This window comes from Choloepus didactylus, chromosome 13 (assembly GCF_015220235.1).
Source record: "Choloepus didactylus isolate mChoDid1 chromosome 13, mChoDid1.pri, whole genome shotgun sequence".
Classification (NCBI taxonomy): Eukaryota; Metazoa; Chordata; class Mammalia; order Pilosa; family Megalonychidae; genus Choloepus; species Choloepus didactylus.
The window spans coordinates 64,466,949-64,479,105 of NC_051319.1; the positions used below are offsets into that span (position 1 = coordinate 64,466,949).

General features: G+C 40.8%; 1 protein-coding gene across 3 annotated transcripts in view; it reads left to right on the forward strand.

The window, feature by feature from the left end:
* PRDM6 (PR/SET domain 6) overlaps positions 1-12,157 on the forward strand; it is a 103,358-nt gene that overhangs the window by 77,581 nt on the left and 13,620 nt on the right. For all 3 annotated transcript variants that reach the window (XM_037801790.1, XM_037801792.1, XM_037801791.1), the window contains one exon: positions 9,213-9,555. In XM_037801790.1, coding sequence (XP_037657718.1) covers positions 9,213-9,555 — 343 coding nt within the window. The remainder of the gene's footprint in view (positions 1-9,212; positions 9,556-12,157) is intronic.

A 12,157-nucleotide genomic window follows, 5' to 3' on the forward strand; every position in this document is an offset into this window, starting at 1 on the left:
TTAACTACTGATCAAAATGCTGATGATCAGATAGTTTTTTTCCATCTTTATTTTCTTTGCAAAAAATAAACCTCAAAAAGGCTATTACTATCAGCTTTCCTTTTCTACCTTACCCTGACCCAAAACCAATCTCCAATTTTAAAAAAATGAATCCTTGGACATATAGTACATTCCTCTTACTTCCCAAGTTTCCATTGGGAAGTTTATTTTCTAGTGATACTCCTGTTTGAGGAAGTGTCTGTTTTCATAGGAGAGAATCTCAGTGTTGGACATGAGTGTGTGGCTGGTCTTACATGCAGATATGGAGATGGAGGCCAGTATGATCTGCCTTGCCCAGAATGGCTGCATGTCCCCACACCCTGGAAAATAGATCCAGGTCTATGCACAGAAAAGCACCAGTATCTGCTCCCTCCTCTGCCAACATGGACGGCCAGTCTGTGTATTGGAACCTTGTCAGAACCTTGCTTGCTAAAGTGTCAAATATGATCAAAAAGGATTCCAGAAATCCTGCAAGGTCCTCTGTTTCCTCCTTTAATACAACCCGCTACAGACTCTGAAGAAGTTGTTGTGGAGTATGTATGTTGAAAAATGTCTGGAGGTCAATATAGCAAAGCCTAGAGATCTAAAGTAGGTAGGACATAGTCCAAATATTCATCAGTTCATCCATTTGTTGCTCAAATATTGCTCTTTGCCAGTGCCTTTGCTATGTGCTGCAAATACAGCAGTGACCAAAACAAACAATAATCCCTGCCCTCATAGAGCTCACATTTAGTGGAGGGAGAAGGATAATAAATCAGTGAATAGTTTGTCATAAGGTGATAGTGTTGTAGAGATAAAGAAGCAAAGAAGGTGTGCCAGGAGTGCCAGGAGCTTGGAGTTGCAATTTTAGAGAGTGGTCAGGGTAGATCCCACTGAAAAGGTGATGTTTGTGCAAAGACTCGAAGGAGGAGAAGGAGCAAGCCACGCGGTTATCTGGGAGAAGAGTGTTTCAGGCAGCAGGACTAAATGTGTAAAGACGTCCAGGTGGGAATGTTCCAGGTGTGCTGGAAAAGCATCGTGAAGGTCAGTACAGGTGAAGTGGAGTGAGTGAGGTGGGGGGCGGTTAACTCAGATGGGGGCAGGAGGGTGCTGGGACAGCCTTTTACTCTGTGTGAGGTGGGTGAAGGGCCTATTGTAGAGTGTTGAGCAGAAGGTGACATGATCTGCCTGAAATTTTAAACAGGATTACTCTGGCTACTGTGTGGAAAGCAGACAGTAAGGGGTGAAGGTGGAGCAGGGAGTCCAGTTAGAGGCTCTTGCAGGAATTCAGGGGAGAGGGGCTGGTGGTTTGGACCAGTGTGGAAATGGTGGAGGTGGTGAGAAGTGGTTGGATGCCGGATATCTTTTGAAAGTAAAACCAGCAGCATTTGCTGACACATTGGATGCTGAGTGAGACAGAAATCGAGGAGTCAAGAATGACTCCAGGGTTTTTAGTCTGAAGAACTGGAAGGATAGAATGACCTCTCAGTGAGTTGTAAGTCAGAAATGGAAACTGTGGAATAATTACTTAGGGAATGCATTCCTTACCCTGGATGTGGATCTTTGGAGTGGAAATTACAGCTCCACAACACTGGTCCAATGCATGATACCAATACATGAGCAGGAATGATTGAGGGGTCGGAGTAGAGGGTTTGGGAGTCTACATGCCATACTTATTAAGCACTTTCATTTAAAAAAATATAATTTTCTTCCCATGGTTCTTTCAACATTGAAAGTACACATTTCCCATTGAGTGTGTGCAGCGAGTTCAGGCTTCAGTAACTGCCCCCCTCCGTTGGCGGCTGTGAGGGGGTCCGGCACACTCATCCCTGGATGAGCCATTCAAAGCTGCCTTGACTCAAAGAGAGTTCAGAGTCTCACACAGACATTTGAGTTCTGGAAGCAATTCCCGTGTTATTTTCTTTTAAAAAGTCCTAGTTATAAATGTAATAGAGCTCCAAAGAGAGAGCCACTCCATCCACTGAGGGCCTTTCAAAGAGCCTGAAGGAACGCCTGTGTCGACAGATTGCATCCGCAAGGAGGAATGAGGTTCCCCAAGGCTTCCAGTGGAGGATTAGCTCCTGCAGAGTGTAAAGACCGTGGTGTATTCATATTCATTTCAGAGGAAATTAAAAAAAAACCTGGGAATAAATGTTAAACAAGTCTTCCTGCTGCTTTTTTCTGTCTCGGCTTATGAAGCTGAGGTAGCAGAATGTGAAACTTGATGGCAACTCAGGGGTTGCTGCACTGGAGTCAACACTGCCTCGGTGAGGCCTGCCTTTTTATTTTGGTTTAAGAGCGCAAAATAGAAAGGGGCCCCTCTGCACAGAGTCATTCACCCCTTCATCTCACCCACCATGAGAAACCAGGCCCTGAGTAAGGAAGGCCCTACTCAAGCCTTAAACCTGTGACCCCAGACGTGATAGCATAGCTCAATTCAACAAGTATACGGAATATCTCCTTGGGAAGCATAATGATGGAATCTGAAAACCCAGCTCCTGTCCTTAAGGGATTTGATCTAGAGGAAGGCACATAAACACACAACAATACAAGAAAACACTAAGTAGGTACCATGGGAGGTCTAAAAAGAGAGTATCTGGGGATTAGAGTTAGGAAGAGATCGGTTCTGCTTGGAGTGTATCCCCGTTCGACTAATGTTTAATTAATTTGACTTCCATGACATTCTGTGATTCAGTGATCCTTTGACTCTACTTGGAATTTAGCTGTGGGAATGACTGTCCAGGTGGTGGGCTGGCAAAACATGGAAAATCCTTTTTCCTCAATCCAAACTCATGACCATTATGGGTTAAAGAAAATTAAATATAAAGCTAGATCCTAAAGCAAAAAGAGAAAATCTCTGGAAACAGAGTCACATACTAAAAACCAACCCCAGCTGTGGCATGGTATGGGGCTTAATCTTGCACTCTCTGCTACATATGGAAATCCTGGGCCCAGAAACTAATAAAAATTGGTTCAGAATTGGAGAAACCTGTAGGGTCCTAGAAGAAGCAAAGAAGTCACTCCAGAGGGACATCTCTGTAGGACTTGGTAAGACAGTAACAGAAGGCAGCACCCTCTGGAGATGAATTCATGGACAAATGGGACAAAAGAGACAGAGAAACCCATTGTTGGGAGAGTTTTGACCTCTTGGGTGCTGTAGGATGCCCCTCTCCACCCCACTGTGCTTCAGGATGGAGGCACATGTTCCCTCAGTTTGCAGAAGTGCAGGGAGGGGCTGGCAGTTCTCAGATGAGCCCTCTCCAGGAATTGTCTTCATCCTCAGAAAGCCACTCACCCTAGGTCATGCCTTCTCCCCATGGCAGTCCATATCCAGTGACTGGTCAATGTGTGGGCTATAAAAGGCCTGGTTCACTTGCCTATAGCAGGACAACTCTGAAGGACCTTCCCAGCTCCAGAGATGTTGAACTCCTCCCTCTGTACAGTCCTACTACCCAGTCCTACTTGACTCACTGCCCCCTAAGGTGTTGATCTTGAGAGACCTCCCAATAAACTACTTGTGCACAAATTTCTCAATCTCTATTTCTATATCCACCTATCTATAAATGTCTTAACACTTTCATGTCTCACAGGCATCTCGAATGAAACGTATGCCAAACTGTGTTCTATTCATTCTTGCATGTCAATAACTCTCGCTCCCATTCATCCAGTTGCTCATTCTAGAAACCTTGGCACTTGCCTCTTCTCCTCCCTTTTATCTAATCAGCCATTAGGCTACGTTGATTGTATATTCTTAAATACATTTCTTCTCTTCATCTCTGCTGCCACCACCTGATCAGTGTCGCTGTAAAGTATAAGTCTGGACCACCGCAGTAGCTTCCTACACGTCTTCATGCTTTCTCTGTTATCATATCATAGCAGCCCAGCAGCCAGAGTGAAGGTTTCATTGATTTATTTTGTTGTTTCAGTTTACCAACATGTTTTGTTAATAGGTAGTCCAGTTATATAGATCTAAATCCAGAAAGTGCTATTGGCCAAACAATTCCCTTTGCAAGAGGCAATCAGTAACGTTGCCAGTTTCTTGGATCTCCTTCCAGAGATAGGTTTTGCCTATTCAAGCATTCAGGTATATTCTTCCTCTCTTTTGCTTGCTCTTGGCCCCTGTCTTTTAAACAAGTAATAGCATACTGTATACATCGTTCTGCATTTGTTAAAATAGACTTGACTTTTTAGAGCCATTTTAGGCTTACAGAAAAATTGTGCAGAGAGTTCCCAAATACTCTCCCTCGTCTATAGTTGCCCCTGTTTTTAACATGTGCACCTTACTTTTTTCATTTAACAATTTAAAGTGCTGCATTTAAAGCATAAATCTGATCATTTCACACCTTAGCTTAGAATACTTTTTGGCTTTCTGTTACTCTTATGATTAATTCCTAATTCTTTAATATGGTGGCCTATTGGCCATAGATAGTCTCCAGCAATATTTTGTATGGCCAATATAGTGTTTTAAAATATTATAATCCAAATATCTTTAGACAGACAATGCTCTTCTCGGTTTGCTACAGATCCTGCCATCCTCTATTGTATTAACCTGCTTCCTATCATTTTCATTCCATTACCTGCCCAGCTCCCATAGGCATCGGTGATGGTGCTGCTTTCCTCTCCAGCCTCAGTGCAGCGGCTCTCAGCCCTTCTCTCTCCTTGCTTAGGCTGCAGTTGGCTGCCTTTCAGTTCCCCAAGTGCCCCCACCTCAGCATGACACACAGACCCTGTGGCAAAGGCTGCAGATGTTGTGTGTCCCTGCAAGGCCTTTTCCTCCCTTTGCACCTAACTGGGATCTGTGAACCAGTCAGGACTGAGATTCTTGTTCGCAGCCCCAGGGAAGCTATCCCTCACACCACAAGTATAAGTATCCTTTATATATGCTTTCCTGGCATCCTCTTCCTCTCTCTCCTAGTATTTATCACAGTCGTATCAACTGCATTTTATCAATTCTAAATTTCATACATTTTTCACATTTCAATCTAAACTGGCAGGTGTCTTCAAGTGAATGGTGACTTACAATTATTGTACCATTATAATTGTACAATTAATGGAATTTGCTTAGATGAAACTGAGTAAATGTTTATTTGCAGAAAGTTTTGTTTAATATGTCTCTCCGCCTAGAGTTTAAATGCCCTGAGGGCAGGAATTGAGGCTTTCTTGTTCATTTCGTATCTACAGCACCTAACATGGTGTCAAGCATGTAATAGACACTCACCAAGTATTTGTGAACTGAATAAATGGACAAGGGGAGGTTAGAGTAGGACTTTGTTTTACGGATTCTGAATTTGCTTCTCTCAATGTTTTAATTGACCAGGGTTTGTTGAGCTCATGTACTTCATTTGAGGGTTTGAGAGTTTACATTTTCCTCTTAATCTTTGTCCTTACAGACTAAAGAGATTTTACAAGTTCATTATGTCTTCATGCAGAAACCACTTCATCTTTCTGGTCACTTTAGTTAGCCATCTCTGGCCTTTTGCAGTTGTCTATGTTGTATTTCTTGAGTTAGGACAATATGGTGTTTTCTGATCCATTTTCTTTACCCTTTCTGATAATTTCCTGTGTTTTGTTGATAGTTTTGAATGCCATGGCCAAGGAGGCTGATATTTGGGAATAATAATCTTCTGTGTCTTTTAAGTCCTGCTTTTAGAAACTGTACTTTTTAGACTTTTGAAGTTCTATGGAAGTGTGCAGGATCATTTAGAGCTCAAATGTGGTTGCTTTTGTGAAAATTATTCATTCATATTCTTACTTTTTTCTTCTCTCAAATTATGTGCTCATTTTCATTTGGTAGGATTTAGTTTTTTCACAAATATAATAAAGGACCATGCAAAAAATAAAATATAAAGTGCAAGTATTACTTTCTATAGCTTGAAAACATATATTTGTTTGGGGTATTCTGGAAAAGAAAATAGTAAAACGGAGAATAATTTCCTTCCAACCATTCCCATTCTTGTTGCCTGGAAGCTATGATTGCAACCATTAACTCAGATCGCATATATCCCCTGGATTAGTGTACAAACTGGTATACATTTTTATTACTGTTTTGACATTGATCATTAAACTTACAAAAACCCATTGGCCCACAGATTCTTTTGTTTAATATGAAGATTATGTGACCTTAACAATTTTCAAGAATTCATGTATTAGTTTACCCTCCAGAAGCATATATGGAAAGTCAGAATCTATAATCTATACTTGGAGTATTATTTGCATTACCTTCTCCCAAGGGTTTCACATTCCTCTTTCCAACAGTGAAGCCTCTGGCCAGTTTTTCTCTCTGTTGTGTGCATGCTGATGACACCTTCCTTCTGTAGTCTTGCCACCATGCATTCTTTCCTGGTAGTCTGGCCTTTCCCACCCCACAAAAGCTAAGTGTAGTCTGAAATTGTGTAGACTTCTGTGCTTTGCCTCTTCCAGATTAGTTATAAAAGGGCTCACCTGAACTCTGGCAGTGTGGGGCTGTTTTTCTGATTTACTTAAGAAGTACCCAAACATGATGAAACATTCCTTCTTATCTTCCAATACCTTTTAAAAAGTCTCACTGTGCAGTACAAGATTTTTGAAAGTCTAAAAAATGTCCAAATTCCGTCCTGATTATACACTTCTGCCCTAGCAGTTGAAATTGCATGTAAAGATTTGTATATAAAATATAAACATATTCATAAACCTATGTATGTATGTGTATTTGGTGTATATATATATATAAACATTTGTATATATGTTTTTATCTATCATCTATCTATCTATCTACCCATGTTAGCTGTAAAATGTCCTTTCTCCTTTTGAAACACATCTAGTGAGCAGAGACAGTATAGGAGCATGATAGGAAAACACTGACCTGGGTATCAGAAAGCTCTCTTCTTAACTGAATGTGTGCCCCAGGACAAGTTACTGTACCTTCTGGGGCCTCAGCTCTTTTCATCTGTATTAAGAGAGGTTGGATTAGATCAGTGCTTCTCAACAGTGATTGCCCATTAGAAGCACTTGGGGAGCTTTTAAAAATGCAGATGCCCAGGACCCACTGAGAGATTCTGATGTAATTTTTTGATATCTCCCCGGTCTGGGTTAAGAAGTGCTGACTGGAGGATTAATAGGTTCTTTTCAGGTCTGTAAGTCTCTTGCTTTGGTTTTCTTTCCTAAGACAGGATGGGCCAGGCTGTCAGTACCCTGTGGACAGGGCACTTTTGTTGGGTTGTCTAATACACATGATTTTACAGAATGCTGTCTGAGTTGAAGAGTCCTGAATGGCAGCACAGCAACCCCTTTATGTCCCGAACATGATGCCTTCCTGTCTCCTCAGGCCATCTATAGCCATCTCCTTCTGTCTACTCCTGGTCATTAGGATCCTGTAGCATTCTCTTAGAGTTGAGGAAACTTGACGCTGCATAAGCATCCTAGCGATAGTCTGTGGTGGGGCAGGATGAGCCCTCAGCTCATGTATTTCCCTCAAGTGTGGCTCTGGACCCTTGGTCAATAACCTTCGTTTGCATGGCTTTGTTATTTGCCACCACCAATCTTTTTGTCAATCATCCTTTTTCAATATTTTGGTCTCTAATTTCCTGCTCTTGACCACACTATGATCAGTAATCTCTTTGGCCCCTGAAATGACTAAAAACTACATTTTATTGACACAGTGGTTACTTTACAAAAGAATAATAGTTTTAAGCATATTAGGTTCTGATCTCTTCTGGACCTGTGGGATGACAAGTGACTACTTGATAAATTTTATAAACAAAAATAGCAACTTAAAAAAAAAGGAAGAAAAATTTATGTTAGGTTTTCCTCCTGAAAAACATTTCTTTTTCCTAGTTCTTTCCTCACTCCCACTGCCACCAGCCCAGTTTAGGCCCATCGCCCATCATTCCAATCTCTTCTATAAATTAAGAACAGTGGTTACTATTGATGGTAGGCCCTGTGGTGAGAACTTTATTCTCTTATTTAAGCCTCATAAAGGTTAGTCTAAAGATGAGGAAACTGGGACTCATAGAGCTCTACATCTATTGAATGTCAGTTGTGGGCCAAGCTCTTTGCTAGATCCTAATGTATCCATTATCTCATTCATTCTTTGGAGGAAACATTTTACATTTTACCAAAGACTAAATGGAAGATCTAGATGTTCCACACTTGCCCAAAGACACAAGATTAGGAAATAGTGGAGTTCAGTCTATACCATCTCAGCCACTCAGCCATGCTGCTGCTGTTATTATTATGATTGTTACTTCAACATCCCCACTTCACAGATGGGAAAGCTGAGGCAAAGAGAGGTTGAGTAACTTTCCCAGCTAATAGACAGCAGAGGTCAGGATTTGAACCCAGGGCTTTCTGATTCCAAAGGCCAAGTTGCAAGCCCAGTCCTCTGTGGCCTCCCACTCTTACGTTATCCACTGTGCACCCTGACTAAATCATGCCTTGCTCAAGCCCAACCTGAACAACGCTTCATTGTTCTCTCTGTTCCTCAGCTTAGGAACAGTGTGTGTCCAAGTCCTTGGACTAAAGTCTTTTTATTTATTTATTATTTTTTTAATCTGTCTCTTTGGACTTCTAAGGCCCTCTGAGGTCTGCATACCCTACTCATTATTTCCCACAGAGCTCAGAATCCATGCCCTCTTAGCTAGCCTGTCTCCCTCACTATCCATCAACATGCCAGATGTTTCCTGTCTCCAGGCATCTGTCATATTGTTCCCTTCATCTCTTCAGCCAGCTTTTCTTGAATACCTGTGGTGTGCTGGCAAGATCTGGTGGAATACCTAAAATTCTGTGTGTAGCAAAGTTGAGCCCACTTTCTCTGCACTGCTTAAGACCACCCTCTCTGGGAAGCCCCCCTGTTTGCTCTCCTCCTCCCATTGCTGTGTCTTCATCTGAACTCTCTCCTAACTTAAGGGGCAGTGTGGAACCTCACTGTACAATCCTGTGCATCTCTATTCGTAAGTGAACTCCATGAGAGCAAAGACCATGTAAGAACAATCCTGAGCATATAGCAGTGGCTTAATAAATAGGCATTGAATGAGTTATTAATTTGTGATAATAGTGCTTTCCCCCTCAATCAAACTATCTGTTATTACATTAATTCTGAGTTTAGAAAAACAAATTTTTAAAATGTTAATGTGTAGGAATTTTTTAAAATGCATGCTATTTTGCTTATTTTAAGGGCTAGCAAAACTGATCTTCTAAAAATACTGCTGTTCTCCTAGTAAATGTCCCTTCCACGGTAATGGAAGCCATGTGCAGACAAGATGCCCTGCAGCCCTTCAACAAGAGCAGCAAACTCTCCCCAGCCACCCAGCAGCGCTCCATCGTTTTCCCACAGACGCCGTGCAGCAGGAACTTCTCTCTCCTGGATAAGTCTGGGCCCATTGAATCAGGATTCAGCCAAATCAACGTGAAAAACCAGCGAGTCCTTGCGAGCCCAACTTCCACAAGCCAGCTCCACTCGGAGTTCAGTGACTGGCATCTTTGGAAATGCGGGCAGTGCTTTAAGACTTTCACCCAGAGGATCCTGTTACAGATGCACGTGTGCACTCAGAACCCGGACAGGTAAAACCCTGCTCACAGTGTGTTTACTTAGTGATATGCACTACTTGCGTTCCTACCAGGTTCCAGTCACCTCCTGCAGTCACACCTCTGGGGAAACTCTGTGCTGAGAGGTGTCTGCATTCTGGAACGTCAGAGAGTAATATTAGGCCAGCATTCAACTTTCTGGCTTATAAGACCTCATGCACAGGTTGGTGGCTGCAGAGAGGAACCTGTACTCGTTCCACATTGCTCTGACCAAGTATAAAGGGGAGCGAGGTAGAAGAGCATTTATGAATATCATAGATGGAAAAATGAGGCCAGGATAATTAGAATCCTCTCTGTCTTCCCAAGATAATATAGCTGACTGCTCTGCTGCTGTCACAGTCGTTTCAGGGTTCACCTCCAGTGTGCTGTGGGTATGAACTTAATTAAGTACTAAGAGGTAATGAATTGGAATTTTTTGCTTAGTACATTTTTCTTCAGAGCATGCAAACCCATAAATCCTGCAAAGCTGTCAAAAGGAAATACCTCCTCTGCTAGTGATGTGGAGGAAAACAGATGCCACTTATTCAATAAACTAATATCCACACAGAAGAAAAATGTTGACTAGATACCTCAGAGTCAAAGTTGGTTTGAAAGTTTGTCAATAAAGAATTTTATGGCCATGAACTGAGGATGAAATTTAGCTGAACAAGTGAATTAAAATTTCAGGTACTCTGACGAGTGGCACAGTAGATATAATGGAACTATTATTTATGAATCAAAACTGGTTTATTTGGCAGTCTTGATAGCTGGCAGAGCAAAAGACAAAAATCAAATTAATTCAATAAGAAAGGATTGCTTATGTTTTCTCTCTCCTTCATGTCCTATGAAAATTTGATTAAAACCAAATTATCTAAGAATAGCGTTTTATGCACTGTGAACATAAAAGCAGAATATAATTTTTGGAACTAGAATAGGAAACTCAGAAGTGGGACTTCCTAATTATTTTCTTAATTTTGCCACTGATTAACCTTAAGCAAGCCACTTAGATCTCCTTGGCTAATAATACACACTCAGCAGTCTCCTCTCAGCATTACAGGGTGCAACAATATGCCCAGAAAAGCTAAGTAAGGGCAGGGAGGGTGGAGGTATGGTGGGAGGGAATGGATATTTTCCGAAATAATGATAATCAATTTTAGGTTATATGTGCACATTTATACATATGTGTGCTTTTATTTATGCCATTCTAGAAACCCCTTATTTAGGATCAAACATTGCTCAAGCTAATTAATATTGAAACATTTACTTTAGGGCTGTTAGGCAGCTGTGTATTTATCCTCTTTTACTTTCAATAGGGGAGCCCGTTGATGAAACTATCGACAGACTTCTGTAGATCTTAGTACTATTGACTGTAAATGTGATGTAAAAGTTTTGAAAATATTTCCTCATTCCTTTTAAAAAGATGTTTTTGAAAAGTTTACTCTTCTTGTAAGTATATATAGAGCTCCAAGATATATCTATTTTAATTTTTCACAACATTTTGGTAGGTTTTTTTAAAATAGAAAAGATGGATTAAAATCTCGTAAACTTGCTTCTTAAGTTGAGTGAGTTCAGTTGGACAGATCTATTATTTGCAAAGGTTCATTGTAGGCTTAGTCATAATAACTGAACATGCAAAGTAAAATGAAGTAATAGTTAAAATTTTCTAACTCAACACTTAGCTTTACATGTGATATGACTTCATACTGAATGTCATATAAAGCAATGAAAATATGGAACAGTAAATGGAAAGATATGAAGGCATATGATTTTGTTTGATTCCTGTCCTATGAAATGATAGTGCCACAATTTGTAATGCCTCAGTGTAAACTGTAAAAAAAAAAAAAAAAAGACAAATTAGAAACCTTACCAGTACAAAATACACTTCCATGAAAGATTATCAAGCTAATGGTGATTCCAAGCTAATTTAAAATTATTGGCAAAAATCCTGTGCCAGACCTTGATGGGTTTGTTTGAATCAGATGCCCAGGTATTGTGTGGCCAGGCCTTCCCAGATGAGGTGAAGTGGTGGGTGCTTGTTAACCAGGTAAATAACCAGAGTTGGAATTAGCAACTAATTGCTCAAGTAGTTGGGTCATACTTCTCCCTTTCCTGGGCATTATTGGAACACCTGAGGTGTGATCACCATCATTCATGAGTGAGTTGAAATTAAGAATTTTGACTTAAAAAAGAAAATCAGTCCTTTTTATAGGCAAAGTAGTGAGGTACAGTGTTTCTTACCAATGTTGGGGAGATGCTTGCAATACACAACCACATTTGAGTTGATTCTTGCAGATGAGGAGGAAATACAGAGAGATGTCCCGTCACTTTGACCCACTAGCCTCATTCTAGAGATGTAATTTGCTTTTAGCATATAGGACTGGAACAGCTCATTTCTGTTCCAGAACCTAGGATGCTGTCTTTCTACCAGAAAATTTGGAAGGAAAAGATACTCTCCATAATTCTTAGAAACTTGGGTGAATTGCTAAGTAGAAGAAAGGTGCAGAATTACAATGGAACATCAGTTGATCATGATGGTGGCTAAATCCTGACCCTTTTTGCGTTACTATCCACGTGGAGACTCACAGCTGCTGAATGCACA